Raw genomic sequence first — 15,200 nt, forward strand, 5'->3', positions numbered from 1 at the left:
TCACATCCTAAAGATTTCGGCTCCACATCCCTATAATCAGCAACTCACGCCCGTTATGATGAAATTAGATAAAAAAAAATAAAAAAAAGTCGAACTAGGAATATTATTCCAGTTCTTCCAAAAATTATTTAAAACGTTGCGTTTCAGTCTAACTCCAGATTTTTTCTAGGTCTTCAGTGCTTAAAAATGAAAATAAAATCTTTCTATGAAACAACGGGCATTCTAAAAAGTGCCATCAAACATCTCTCAACTTTATGTACTCCACTAAGTACTAATAAGTGTGTAAAATAAACATTATCAGATAAAGCTTCGAAATAATATTAGATTGGACAGCAGTTGTTTTCCTTATTGTTTCTCCACAGCTGCTTAAATCAAATAATTTTTATGAGGCAGGCCAAAGAAAAGTAGCGGTAGCGAAGGATCGTAAGTAGATCAGTTTTGTTCGTCCTCTCAGTGTAGAAGATTTATATATAAGTTATATGTGTGTTCCTATACGGTTCGAATGGCTGACATTACTGATTTAAAAATTTAAATTTTATTGACTAGTGTCAATTACGTACATTGCTCCGTACGATTTCCATGCAATTACGTAGATCACGTAGTCCTGTTTCTATTTAAATCTCGCGTACCTATCTTTCTCTCGATGAAAACAACATAAAATTAAATATTACTTCGCATCAACAATTATTAAAACTCTGCCACAAACAGTTTTCACGGTTTGGTAATGATGCACAAATTCGCTTTTACGCATGAGATAATGCATCTATGCTTGGTATTCTTTTGCTGCATTTGAGAAAAAACAACAACACGCTCACTATTTTAAGATAATTATTTGGAGGAAAGTCGTTACAAACTACTGAACACACATTCCAGCTTATTTGTAGGTAGCAGGATATATTTTGGAGAAATGTGTGTATACTACTTTAGGTAGAAATGCGCAATATTTTTCGAGTAATTTATCACGCTTTGAGAAACTGAACGAGTATTTTTGCAGAAATATTTTCAGAAGTTACTTTAAAAAGTTTTACACTAATAATTCTTTGTTTCTTCTTTTAAATATGAGGAAATGATGAATATAAATTTGAGATTTAGTTTGAGATGTAATTGTGAGAATTTTGTAAATAAAAGTAGTCGAGATGCCGTTACGATCATATGCAGAATTTTCATGCAATGTCAGATTTCAAAAAGTGACTAAAAATTAGCAAAAATACTTTACGAAATAGATGGTGTATTAAGAGCGGAAATTTTTTAGTACTTTCACAATCAACTGACGAATTCAAAAATGGAATTCCGGGAAGTTGAAGATCACAATAGAATTTCACAACGTGAGTTTCGATCAAGCTTATTTTTCACTTTTCATAATTAACGTTGAATATGCATTTTATACAGCATATAAAGTCGATCAGTTTTTGGTATTTTCAAAATTAAAGTGTGAAAGAATGATTTTGCTATAATGGAATCTTTTGCAATGTAAATCAGCGCACGGAATCTTGATCAACATTATGTTCTAGTAGATTCAAAAGATTTGAGTTACCCCCACTGCTAGACTTGAACAGTATTGCTTGGATTAATTATAATTCCGCTATAAATCGGTAAAAATAGACAGAGGATTAGGGAATCTACTGGGAGGGTTTTGAAAAAAGTAGAAAATCAATTTTTATTATTTTGAAATTATTCAACTGTAAATTGTTTACAAAACGTGTAAACCGCATTTATGAATATAATGACAGGAAATTAAAATAAACTATAAAGCACGTTTCGTTTTATACGAGTTTAACACAGGTATCCCTGCTTGTCATGTTAACTAACATTTTTATCAATTTTCTACTACTTCAAATACCGAAGTTGCACACTGACAATTTTTATAAAAAAAATCTACGTCTGACCATTTGTTAAAGTTACATTAAACAATTACATCGTTCACTACTAAATTATCAATCAACTGGAGCAAGAAGTATATTAATTAATATGATATATACTTATTGTATTGTGGTCTGCAAAAACTCAGACGTATCAAATTCACTTTCTGCCCATGTAGAAATATGATCGAATATTTAAAAATGCTTCTGGTCAAATTTAGATTATACGTTCGCCTTCCATTTTCTCTGGTATGTTATAATGATATAGACTTTATAATATATGGTTAATGATAATATAGAATATAAATATAGCACTTATATGATTGAATGATACATTATAAAACTGAATTCTCTTTTCAACAGTTAATTATATCAGTAATACCTATCATGGCTTATATCTAACATGTTATCAACAAAAGGGTTTATTCTTATGGTGGGATTGAGGGTGAGGGGGTTCGTGCCTACGCGTGCGTTTTCGAGATATCGTGTTAATCAGCATTCTTGCTTTTTCTTTGAGATATTAGACTGCAGTAATGGGTAACATGCCCCACAGCTGACACCTAGCATTATATTTAGCGTTTCGATATTTATATATATTAGGTTACGTGAGGCATATCACGTTAAGTACCTTACGTAGTGACGAACATACATAATTTTTTGAAATGAGGGAACCTGTTGTTGAAGAGTTCGCACAAAAAAGAATCCGTTCTTAAGGTTTTTAATCCCGTCACTGAGTATATTTAATATGTTTCTCTCAAATTATTTTCTATTGTTTTTCCATTTCATATCAATATTTCAATGCGCAGAACCCCGTTTATATAGTTTTTGATAGTTAGGATGCTATAAACCTCTTACTGTAGTTGGCCATTTTCTGTCGAACTTCAAACGCACTGATTACACGAAGTTAACCTACTTCTATCATCTGTTTACGCTTCATCGGATCTAGTTGGTTGGTGGTTTTCATCATTTTTCAAGCGTGGTTTAAATTGCCTATTTAGCAATTACAAATTTTTCATGCGTACGATTTACTATTCCACTTAAAAATACAAAATCTACGAAAAACCAGTATTTTCATTTTCTTATACGGTAATTCTAGTTCCGAATAACCAGAGACTATTCGGTTTGCTAAATATAAATACAGGAAGCTGTATAAAACTTCATACGTTCGAAAATGCCACATTTCCCCCCATGAATTTTCAAATGCAATATATACAAGCTACATTTTGTACCTAATATTTTCTGTTGTTGTAAGCCTATATATATTTGAACAACGTACATCGAGATATGATTTTACCACAGTGTCTATTTTGCGCCAATTCAAACATCGTGGGCGATCAAGAGCAGTCACCTTCGAACTGCTTATTTTTCTAAAAATACTTGTTTCCTATTGAAATCACTATAAAAATAATATTCCATTGTGTGAGTGTGCGTATCATCGAGTGCGAAGAAAAGCTTTCTCTAAAATAACGTCCCTATAATTGTAGGCTTTTTGGCGTGAAGTTCTTTTATTGATTGACAGATGAGCCACGCCCATTCGTGAACTATTTGTTTGCTTATACTTAGCTCTGCAAGGGCCGTGAAAGGATAAGTTCTATCATGCTTATATTCGGTAAAGAAGACGTACGAGAATATACTATAATCATAACATTCCTGCGTCCTACGTCCTTCCGCTTCCACCCCCCACCCCCCCCTCCCCCTCATACGACTAAAAATCAATTTCGAGGAAAAGGTCGTGTAAGACGTTATGCTGTTTGTGTAAATAGAAGAGACGTTAAAATCATGATCCCGTGCAACAGAAAAAATGTCAGCTTAAAAGCACCAACGTTTTTCAACAAAGCTTATTTTCAGAATATAGCTAGTGGTGAAAATTTCTAAAGAGTAGAGAATAAGATTCATTCCGAAAAACTTAGCATATGGTAAAAAATTCTGGATTATACGAAGATTTAAATCAGGCAAATAGCATGAGAAAATATGAGAATAATGGAGGTTAGAATTACCACAGCATCAGCTACGTGCGAAATATGATATAAGGGCGCTCCAGAAGTGTGTGTACCAATATGGAGGTAACTAATTTTGTTCGCCTATCCAACATCAAGTTGTGTAAAGGGACTGAAACCTACGGGCAGGGGTATATTCACTTGGCTAACATAGACAGTTCCCGAACTTGTAATAAAACTAAAATAAAGAAAATTCGAATAAAATTATGGCCTAACACTGACCTGGTACACACACTACGGGAGTACCGGTATAAATGCTTTGAAATATGACATAACTTTGTTAAAATAATTATCAAAACTAGAACGAGTGTTGATAAAAAAATCGTTAAATTTTAACTTTTCTATTCCAATTTTAACATCCCCTTTTGTATGTAATTTTTTTCGAATAGCTTCCAGGTTTGTACATTAGGTAAGTTTGATGCAGGGTATACCTAAGTGTAAAAAATTTGTGATGATAAATTGAACCAGACCGCTCTCAGTCCCCTTGTATGAGGCCCCTAACAACACAAGTCAATGATCAAGTCGATAGTATTGTTAAACAAAAGCATAATTTCAATTCTAATGCAATTACCTATTTGTTTTTACAGAAAATATTTTAAAATTATTTGCTAACTTTCGATCAAGTAATTCAATTCAAGATGCGGGGTGCTCTGGTTGTTTTGGCGATTCTTTTTGCTATGTACGGAGGTGCCGTGGCTCAAGACTGTAAGTTTAGTTCTAGCACTAACGTCATCAGACAATAAAAATTAGGTATACAAATACGAGATGTTATTGACGTCTATCGAATCTATCAATCTTCTGACGTAATCAAAACTTCAAATTCTAAACTCAATGATTCTGATTTTTTCAATCTAAATATACAAAACAGGCAATTAAATAATTATGGTATCCAAGTGACATTATACGCTTTCTTCAAACTTGTATTTTTAAATATGCAATACAAATAAGGGTTTGCATTGTTTTTCACAGTATCTGCGTTGTAATAAGAAGCCTTAATACCGCTTATTCATGCATATTGTCTTCTGAGTAACTATTCAGAATACATATCTATAAAGAATATTATCATGTTTATTTATTTTTACAGCAACCTTAGAGATTAACATTCCGCCTGGCTATGATATCGCGGCATTGCTGGCTCTGATTAACGCAGGAAGTAATGGAACTGTGGAAGTCGCTGGTAATATAATAAATTAGGATTTTTTTGCAACCAGTCATATATTCGTGAGCCTCAAAATACATTATTTAATGCTGTAAAAGCAACAAGAAAGGCGAAGTTCCAAATATGTTATTTTAATTACCAACTCCAATTAAAAAAGAGGAGAAACAATTACACTCTTCTTGAGATAAAAATATATATACACCTAAATTTATTATATATTGAAGAACAACTAAAAAGTTTAAATTGCATTTCATCAGCAGTACAAGTCCGGTATAGCTGCTCGGAAAACCAAAGCTATTACCTACATGACAGTTCATTAAATCAGTCTATTTATTTGTACATTCTTTTCATAATTTCCTCTCTATTCCCATCTGTACATTGAGCGCCATTCGAATGGCGATCAGGAACCATGTATACGTGCCACGTTAATACGGTACAAAGCTTAATCGTAACTTGGTACACATCTAATCTATTACACAACAGATCCTGATGAATGTGAGATAGCCACATCCTGTCCGGAAAACAGTAAATGCAACAACACAGTAGGCTCATTCTTCTGCACCTGTCTTGATGGTTACAAATTTAACGAAAACGAAACTATGTGTAACGGTAAGTCTGTTGAAAATTGTTACCAAACGATTGAAACACGGTTTATTATTAAATAAAATTATTCAAAGATAGTCTCGATAGGGCCGTACCTTGCTAATACAAAATGTTATCACAATTTGGCTATATGGAAAAACATGTCTTTGATGATTGTTTCGTAACGCGTGTACGGATCGAAGTTAGTACAGCAATAATAATTATAGGTTTTCATCCACAATGCCCGAAAAAAGTGATTTTAGCGATTTGATCGTATTTGCCTTATTGACGTATTTTGCTTTGTTTTGGAAAATGAAAATGTTCTCGAGGAATACATCTTGGCGAAGAGAGTATATTAAAAAATAAATTAAGAAAGTACATTCCATTATGCTTCGGACTCATGCTTCAAATCCGCGAAAACTGCAGAGTTAGTATTACACGACATTCAAAACTAGGGGTAATAGCAAAGTCACGAAAAGTCACATTAAAAAGATATAATGTCTGGTATACAAGAAAACTTTTTAACGTTCATCGGTTGGATATTTGTAAATGGATGCGACGACGATTTCAAAGTAAGAGGCAAATGAAATGCCATTGCACATATATATTATTATTGATAATTTCACCTTGTTGTGGGTTTAATTTTCTTTTATTATGGGCGTATCGTAGGTAACGGAAAAAATTCATGTAATGGCTTCAGGCGGTATCAACCAACAAGCGAATTTCAAATACTCGGTGGTCGACTAATTTCATCTTAAAAATTTGTTGTATTTACAAAATTGTAGTGTGAGTTGTTATGGAAACGATGCGATAGTTTTCAGAAGTCTCCTCTGAAAAATATATACCTACGTTTACTTTACCTCCTAATTCAGTCTTCAATTAAATTGTTTGTGATATTCTATATAAACAGTGAACCACTGATTTACAATCTTTAGGTCTTTGAGAATACATAAAAAAGGACATAGCCTACTCGCTTCTTCATCCTCACCCACGCAAATGCCGTATTTTCCCTAGTTCACTTTTTTGCCTAATATCAGTATATTTCAAATAAACCTTCATACATTTTTTCTAAAAACTCTCTTAACCTGACGAATCTCACTCTCAAAATATGGTTAACTGATGTTTAAAAATATAATATCGTGGTAACTAGTGTACTGTATATCCCATAATTGGCTGTTTTTCAGTATTTGGAATTTCCCGATTCCGAAAAAGACAATATTGGAAATGAATTGTGTATTATAAGAAGCGGGCAATTTAACGAATTAACAAGGGGTGGAATCTCGTATTTGAATGATATTTATCTGCACACAATAATATGTTGTTTTCCCGACTCTCCCAATCTGACATTTAAGTAATAGCACGTTGGGGTATAGAGAAAAAGTCAGTTTATTACAGGTTTTCTGATAAGGTAACAACTTTTGACAGGGTAACCTTTGAGTACACATAAAATTATTGGATCTACTACATCTCATATACTTATAAAATTGTTCGATGGAATCGAATGTCTATGTAAGATGAATCTTTCTAATGATCTAATTTCACGCCGATAACAACGAATAAAATATTTTAATGGATACAAATTAGGTCATAAAGATTTGAAATTTTGTATTTTATATAATATATATATATATGAGAAAAATTTGTTCATTAGGTCATTGCTAACATATTTTTTGATTGTATCATAACATTTCCTTGATATGTTAATGCATCACATTCACTAAAAACTATTATAACAATCATAATTTAGTTCAGACGAATTTGATTTTCTCGAATTAGAAAAATTATATTGAAACTTGAAACTGTACACGTGCGAGAGCAACAAAATATATTTCCTATCCCCGACAATACAGCTCTCCACGGATATATATCGATGTAATGGCATTATCCAGAAATGCGGATTCACCAGGAATGAATCTAATGAAGATAAAACAAACGACTCACTAATATAAGTTTTTTCGATTTTTAATTATTTCACCCGTAGTTTAATTAATACATTTTATTGATAAAATCAATTTTAAACGCACCCTGACGGCTATTTATATTATATATTTAATATTAGTTATTTTTCCTCAGATATTGACGAATGCATGGAAAACGTTTGTGTCGGCATTACTGATTCAAATTGCAGCAATACAGACGGTAGTTATTCGTGCGATTGTGCTACTGGGTATCACATTAATACAGAAATGGATGCATGTGTTGGTGAGTAGTTATTTTTCAGTTAGAGTAGCAATAAATGATCAAATTGTTATTGCTCAAAAGTGCTCCGTTGACGAGGTTTCATTTCAGGAAAGTAGCTTTTGACGAACAATTACTAGTTTATCGTCAATGGATTATTCATGGTTGGAATGCGGCTCCTGCGCCATCACATTTACGTAAATCTACTGTTGCATAACAAAATTCGAAAGCAGCGTTTTTCGGTAAAAGTACCTCACCACAGAACGTTATTTATTAATGGCTTTTAGGAGGCGTCCAATAAAACTTAGTTAATAGACATTCAAAATCCTTGGTATTCCGGTGGTTTTCAATTTTGATTGATCAATGATTTTTGTTACAGGTACTTTTTGTAACCTTTGCTATATTTATGCATGCCAAAAACAAAGTTGATGAATATACAGGCAATAAAAACAAGCTGTAAAGTAGATGCAAGAGCGCATTTCTGAGAAGCTTGCTGCTATGTAAAAAAAAATGTAGTGATTTTATTTACCGGAAGCAAGAAAAAACGATAAATTGTAAACCAGTGGAGTTGTCGGAGTCTGAAGTCGGATTTTAGCAATGGTGCCATAGATTTGACGGCAAAGTCGTATTTCGAAACATCCTGAAGCGAGAGTCAAAATTTAAATTTCTTCATGGTGATCATATACGTCAGATTTTCTGACAAAAACTCTTGAGACTAAGCGTTCTTAACAGTCATGAATTGCAAGCGCCACGGCTTTCGTTAACAAAATTTAGTTTCATAGAGCGGAGATGGATCCGGAGTCAACACTTTTTTCAATTTGTCGAAGTCTGAGTCATAAGAAAATGTCAACCCGGAGTCGAGGGTCAAAGACCAGTATCGGTGTCGGGTGTAAATTTTCTCCGACTGCACATCCCTTTTGTGCGGATAACAGCAAGCTACGTTTCATCAGTAGTATATCGCTTTCAGTTTAAGACGCCTAGCATCCACATTCTACATTGGAGTTATAAAAACACACAAATACGTACTAATATGTCAATGTCTGTGTAACAGCTCTGAGATTTTTTGCCAGCCCAACAGTGTTCACTGACTTATTTCGAATGATGTATTCACGAATTGACAAGGTGTTTCACGCATTTGAATCCACTAACTAAACAGCATCCATTGGTATGAATAAGAGTAATTTTCCAACTCTTTATCTAATGGCACACGCAAGGCAAAAACACACTTATACGTTGTGGCAAGACCGAAATTTTGCATAATCGACGTAGCCTATTATTCACTTCGTTACAACACGGGTTAGGTAGAATGCTTAGATTTTGAATACGATATATCTAATCTGGGACACTCAAAGATTGAAAATAACGCATTTATCAATAATGAGAAAAAATTAACGAATGGTAGCATTATAGTATAACGGCCTCACCAACACAATGACCGCAGATAACGGTTGAATATGTCTTGGACAGTGCCATCCGAACATTTGTAAATAATATCGTTTGTACTTAAATATTCAATTCATTTACCTTCTATCGGTCAGCTTTTAGGGGCATTTTCGCGTAATTTGAAAATTCGATTTCAAATTTATACATGGATTTCATAAAACTTTTATTTTGGTATCAGTTATTTACTGACAACAATAAACCTGATGTCAAAATTATCAAATCCAAATACGATTATCTAAAGTTGCACCTGCAGTTTGGAAGTAAATTTCACCGAAGCCAAAAAATGTCTTTACAAAATATCCTCTCTTCGTCATGGGGTAATAGATATGTTGTTCTCCTCGCAAATGCTTGCCGAGTCACCGTATAAACAGACGAAAAAGTGACGTGCATAGAACAATTTATTTTTAGATTATATTTGGTCGCACCTAAAATCACGTCAAAATCATGAAAAGATTGTTTTTCAAATACATTTTTGTATGGCTTTTGTTCTTTGCACGCAAACTAGATCTCGTTTGCGCGTAAATGTCAGCGCTTTATTCAAGACTAGCAAATTCCTCATAAAATGCTTCGCTGAATCTGTTTTTCTTTTTCAATATAGATAGAAAGAAAAAAATACCAACTGGATATACCTTTTAGCATTCTATTCAATGTTAATCTTGCGAACGACGGAAGCGTAGGCTAACATAATAAACTTTACATTTAACTTTTTTATTAAAATTCAATTTTATGAAAACCTCTTGTATTTACATCCAAACGGTATTTGTTTCATTCAATATGCTCTAAAACTTGACTGCATTTTGTTGTAAATTTCCAGCGTAGCATCTTAATCAGCCAAAGTGACTATAATGTTATTCCAAAAATGCAAATAATCAATAAAAAATTTTCTTACAAATCCAAACTTAAAATTTATTATGAATTTTATTTACTCTTGTACTTAGTTGGTCTTGGGTTTTTGCATCATCATGGCATGTGTGGAAATCTAACAAATTCTGTTCCGTATCCAGAATAGCCCACTTTTTGTTCCTATAGCAAGTCTCCGATCTGTAGAAGGTGACCTATAATAAAAAGCTGAAATTGTGGTAATAATAAATTGAAAAATTTACGGACGGATTGTAAACCCAGATAAATGTTGGGTATCTTCATTACTTTGATCTCTCTGATCAATTTCCTAAACTTTCAAAAATGACAATACTATACAACAGAAATATTTCGAGAAAAGTATGGACACAGGAATATAAAAATGGTATAGTTAATTGGGCAATGTGTAGTAAAATACAAACTTTTGCTGCTGTTGTACGTTATATGCCGTCAATCGCAATCAGGCAAAGTTAGGGAAAGGCAAAGTCTGTGATCTACCTATAATGCTCATTAATATCTCGTGGCTCAGTTATCACAATATGCATTTTTACAAAAAAAATACAATACTCCTAAAAACGTTCATTAAAATCCATATTCATACAATAGCCCCCATAAAAATGAGCGCAAAATTTGTAATAGTGTTATAGCATTTCTTTTAACATAACTTTTCTCTTGTTGAACAGATATTAATGAATGTTCTGATACAAGCACATGTGACTCTACTTCATCTGATTGCGAGAACAGTGAAGGTTCTTACCAATGCAATTGTAAAACTGGTTATCAAAAGAACACAGATGGAGCGTGCGAAAGTAAGTATATTTCTATTTTTTGGTTATATTTTAAAATAGATCCAAGAGTCACTATCGGCACTTCTTTGTTATTGCATCTAACAACAGTTTATTAAAAAGATTTCCTGTATAGAATACGGGCGGTAGATATTAACAACTCTACAACATTCCGTGTAAAGTCCACCTTTGAAAATGTACCCAGAAAATTCCTCCCACTGAAAGTTCCACTCAAGTTTTCTCCCTGTAATACAACAGAAACGTGCACATTTTTTTTTCATATTTTCCGGATGGAATCGGACGCCGTATATAGTCTAATAGTTGTGGTAACCGCAGTTATCCCAGTCCACAACCATCGTGTGATCAAGGGGTTAATCAATTTGACGTTTAGGACGCCTCGACTCACCATCAACATTGGTAAAACTCCGACCCACACTCATGTTTGTTAGGCCTTACTTGAGGTAACTGGGCCAAACTTGGCGTTGCATTATTCTAAAGCTTTGAGCATATTATCAGGGCAGGCGATTTGTATAGAATATCGAATTTACAGTAAATAAAAAATTGTTTAACCCCTTGATCACAGGTTGAGTGTAGTTTGAGCGAGTGTGCGCTAGGGTAAATATGAATTTAGTAGTCCATACATACGGTGGGTAAATCTAAACATCATTTTATATTGATGTTTTAAGAAACACGCAAGATTTTTTTCAAGGACGATTTTTTGCGATCTACTTTGTAGTAATTCTGCCAGCATTACACTCCTTCCTTGCTGGACTTGTTAACTCATTCTAGGGTTGTGTCGGAGTTATGCCATAATTTCGCACATGTGTCCTCAAAATAATTAATTGACGTTCACCCGAATAATGTACCAGCTAACTAGATAGTTTTGCTATACGATATTCCAAAAATATATTTGAAATACTAATTTGAGCATAAACCAGTTCTTTTCATCTTTGATGACTGTTGTGTTATCCAAACGTCTGCATGTTAAAAAAATGGAATATTTAATATGATAACACTAACATTTTTTATGTGTATTTTTGGCACATCATATAGCAATGAATGTAACACAAGTATTTAGAAGTTTGAAACAATACCAAATGATAGATTTTTTCAAAATTCCAGTATCAGAAAAAAGTTTTTGACTACTTTTACAGATATTGATGAATGTGCCGATTCTGCGGCATGTGGTGAAAACGAGGACTGCACTGATAATCCTGGATCATTCACTTGTGCTTGTAAACTAGGATTTCATAAGATTGAGGGATCCGATGCTTGCACAGGTATACCTGTATGTAGTTTTATATCAATCAATCAATCATCAATCAATCATCATTTATTCGTCAACACAATTTAAACATGGTAAGATATATGAAAAAATATTACAAATACAAGTGGAAACTAACTTAAATTGTGTGACAGGAGTCGCGAGGGACCTCAAGAGGTCTTCAGGCAGCGACACCTAAAACGCTTGTTGATTCAGGTTAATAACTTAAAAAGTTAATGAAACACCAAAACATTTCAAAATAAGTATTTTGAAGAAAAAAAGAACATTTTCAAAAAATTTCAAATATCCATCATAAGTATTTAAAATAAAAAAAAAACATAACATCCTGGTTACGAGCATGTTTTTTTATTATTTAAATCAGTGGCCAAATTCATAAAAGATGAAATGCACTGCATGAATTAAACGGTTGCACGAAAAGACATAAAATATGTTATATATCGATGTGGAGTAAAAAAAATATAACGATTAACTATAATTCCCTTTAGACAGAATCTTTCAGTATCCCCTGACATGATGTACGCAATGTCTTTAACCAAAATTTGGTTTTCAAAAATTATAGATAAAACAAAAGAGTAATGCTAATTTATAAGGACAAAAAAACGAAGTAGTACGGGTATGAAATCTTTTACACTACCGATAACGTAGTTTCTTGACTTCGACTGACCACCAGAACGAAACGCTCGCGGACGCGGAACCGCCACAAGGTGCGCATTTTTCAATTTCGCTGACATCATCACACAAAAATTCGTAGTGAAAAACGAATCTCATAGAGACCACAGAAATTTTTAAAATAAATAAATAGTAATAGCCTTTCAGCGACAAATACAATCTTTAACCACCAAAGCAATTCAAAGCAATTGGCCCAGTATTTAAAAAGAAAACCTTTTTTTTTTACAACAACGACGACAATAAGAAAAAGAATACCGACAACAACAACCACAACATGATACAAAAAAAGAGCTATGCTCAAATATATGGACACGTCACAAGGTGTCGCTATTTTTCATTCTGACACATAAAAAACGAATCTCTTGAAGTCCACAGAAATTTTTGAAATGGGTAAAAGTAATAGCATTCTGGCAAAAAAGGCAATCTTTAACCACTAAAAATTTCAAAGCAATTGGTCCAGTATTCGAAGAGAAAAGCGATTTCATCATGACAAAGGAGAATAATAATAACAAGAACAACAACATAATATTTAAACGATCGCTATGTCCACTACGTGTCCAACAAATAACAAACACGTCCAAGAGTTAATATACCATTTGCATTGTGACATCGTGTTTTACAAATTTTATCATAATCTTGGGGAATTTAGGCTCATTGTTTCTAAGCTAAGTGGAGTTTCACTTGACCAATTAATATTTGATTCTCTGTTTTACGAGATAAGTGTTCCCTGAATAATTATATGGGGTATCTAGCGGTAAGCATCTGTATGATTGTATCTCGATTCAAAAGTCAAAAATATTGGTACCAGAAAAGCGTTTTTTTTTCACAAAAAATACTTTTGGAAAATCCTTTCAATCCGGTAACAATGTATTTAAACATGGCCCGGTCAAATTTACTTTTTGTTTAAAGATAATAGTTTGGGCACGGGGGCGATGAATGGCATATATCAGTGGTTCCCAATCTTTCGAGTGCTATGGACGCTTTTATTTATTTATTTCAAAGTGCGCTTTCAAATAAACCATCCAATGCTGTTTTGCGCAAGTGGTCTCTATGAAAAGACAATGCTTCTCGTCACACTGCACTCAGAATCATCTAATTTAGTTAAATCATAATTGTATCGTGTTAAATGATTCTTGCACAGATGAGGTACTAAACTACAACTAGTGGCAAATATCCCTATAACTTAATCAAATTGCGACTTGGATGATCTTCTGTGAGACTACAATGAATAAACATGTTCGTTTATACCAGCAAGATTTGTGTTAATTAATCGTAGCCTGGTTTTATAATGTTGGCCTTGGCCCTGCTCTCCCGTCTTACACGAGATAGATCACAACAGCAGTTAATTTCGCCAGTTGTTTTCAGCTAATGCATGCAAAGCTCAAAGCTCAACAATTCTATATTTTTTTAACTTTCTCATCATTCATATCCAGCTACAAAAAATAATTCTCATTGGATGTTTATTTTTAGATTTTTCAAGTATCTTATCTATGTTTATTTGATTTTTATTTGTTTCTCTAGATGTCGACGAATGCGAAAGCAATGTTTGTGTCGAAATCACAGGGTCTGAATGTGTTAACAACCCGGGCGGTTATGATTGCCGATGCACCGCAACGGGATATTCTATTGTGACCGCTGACGACGAGACACAATCATGTCAAGGTTTGAAACAAACGTGGTGTTGGCTCCAATGGAAAATTATTGCTAAAAGGCTCCAATTTAAAACACAATTTATTGGTTTTCGACTGTTAATACCAAATCCAATAGTTTTACTGATATTTTTATTGACTATCACAGTGTACAGCAACTACAGTATTGTTTTCCGGATAGTTTGAAGTTCGGGGATAAGTAACACCACATAGGCTAGTACACTACACAAATGGTTTCCTGCATATAGGCGCATGGCGACTCCTTTTATACTTTGGACAAAAAATGAAGCTGTCATTCCAAAAAAGTTTGTTACTACGGATAACGAAATCGTAGTTTAATCTTTCAATTTGAAATCGGAAGTCCACTGGAATTCTCATCCAATCCAAGAGAATCCAATCACCCAATGAAAAAATGTGAAACCTAAAAAACATCTAACTCATCCTCCTAACATCTCAAGCCGGGGTCTGCGGAGTCCATAAAAAGATAATCACTACTTGTGATCTTACTTCTCAAACGTATTGTAGATTTATAATTACTTTGAATCATTTTAGACATTGATGAATGTGACGTCACTAACATCCAGCACGATTGTAGTGCAAATGAAGTTTGTGAAAATACTGATGGTGGGTTTCTGTGCAAATGTGCCGCAGGATACTCCGGCGATCCTAGCACAGATTCGTGTACAGGTTAGTCGATTTGCGATTCCAGTTTAAAATTAAGAATGATTTTTTCGGT

At 33.6% G+C, this 15,200-nt stretch overlaps 1 protein-coding gene across 1 annotated transcript in view; it reads left to right on the forward strand.

Moving 5' to 3' along the window:
• Positions 1-4,441: 4,441 nt before the first annotated feature.
• LOC120338513 (uncharacterized) overlaps positions 4,442-15,200 on the forward strand; it is a 42,486-nt gene continuing 31,727 nt past the window's right edge. Inside the window, exons 1-8 of the mRNA XM_078116703.1 lie at positions 4,442-4,561; positions 4,941-5,033; positions 5,499-5,624; positions 7,671-7,799; positions 10,760-10,885; positions 12,016-12,141; positions 14,337-14,477; positions 15,017-15,151. Coding sequence (XP_077972829.1) covers positions 4,495-4,561; positions 4,941-5,033; positions 5,499-5,624; positions 7,671-7,799; positions 10,760-10,885; positions 12,016-12,141; positions 14,337-14,477; positions 15,017-15,151 — 943 coding nt within the window. The 5' untranslated portion in view covers positions 4,442-4,494. The remainder of the gene's footprint in view (positions 4,562-4,940; positions 5,034-5,498; positions 5,625-7,670; positions 7,800-10,759; positions 10,886-12,015; positions 12,142-14,336; positions 14,478-15,016; positions 15,152-15,200) is intronic.

This window comes from Styela clava, chromosome 10 (genome assembly GCF_964204865.1).
Source record: "Styela clava chromosome 10, kaStyClav1.hap1.2, whole genome shotgun sequence".
In the NCBI taxonomy this organism is placed as follows: domain Eukaryota; kingdom Metazoa; phylum Chordata; class Ascidiacea; order Stolidobranchia; family Styelidae; genus Styela; species Styela clava.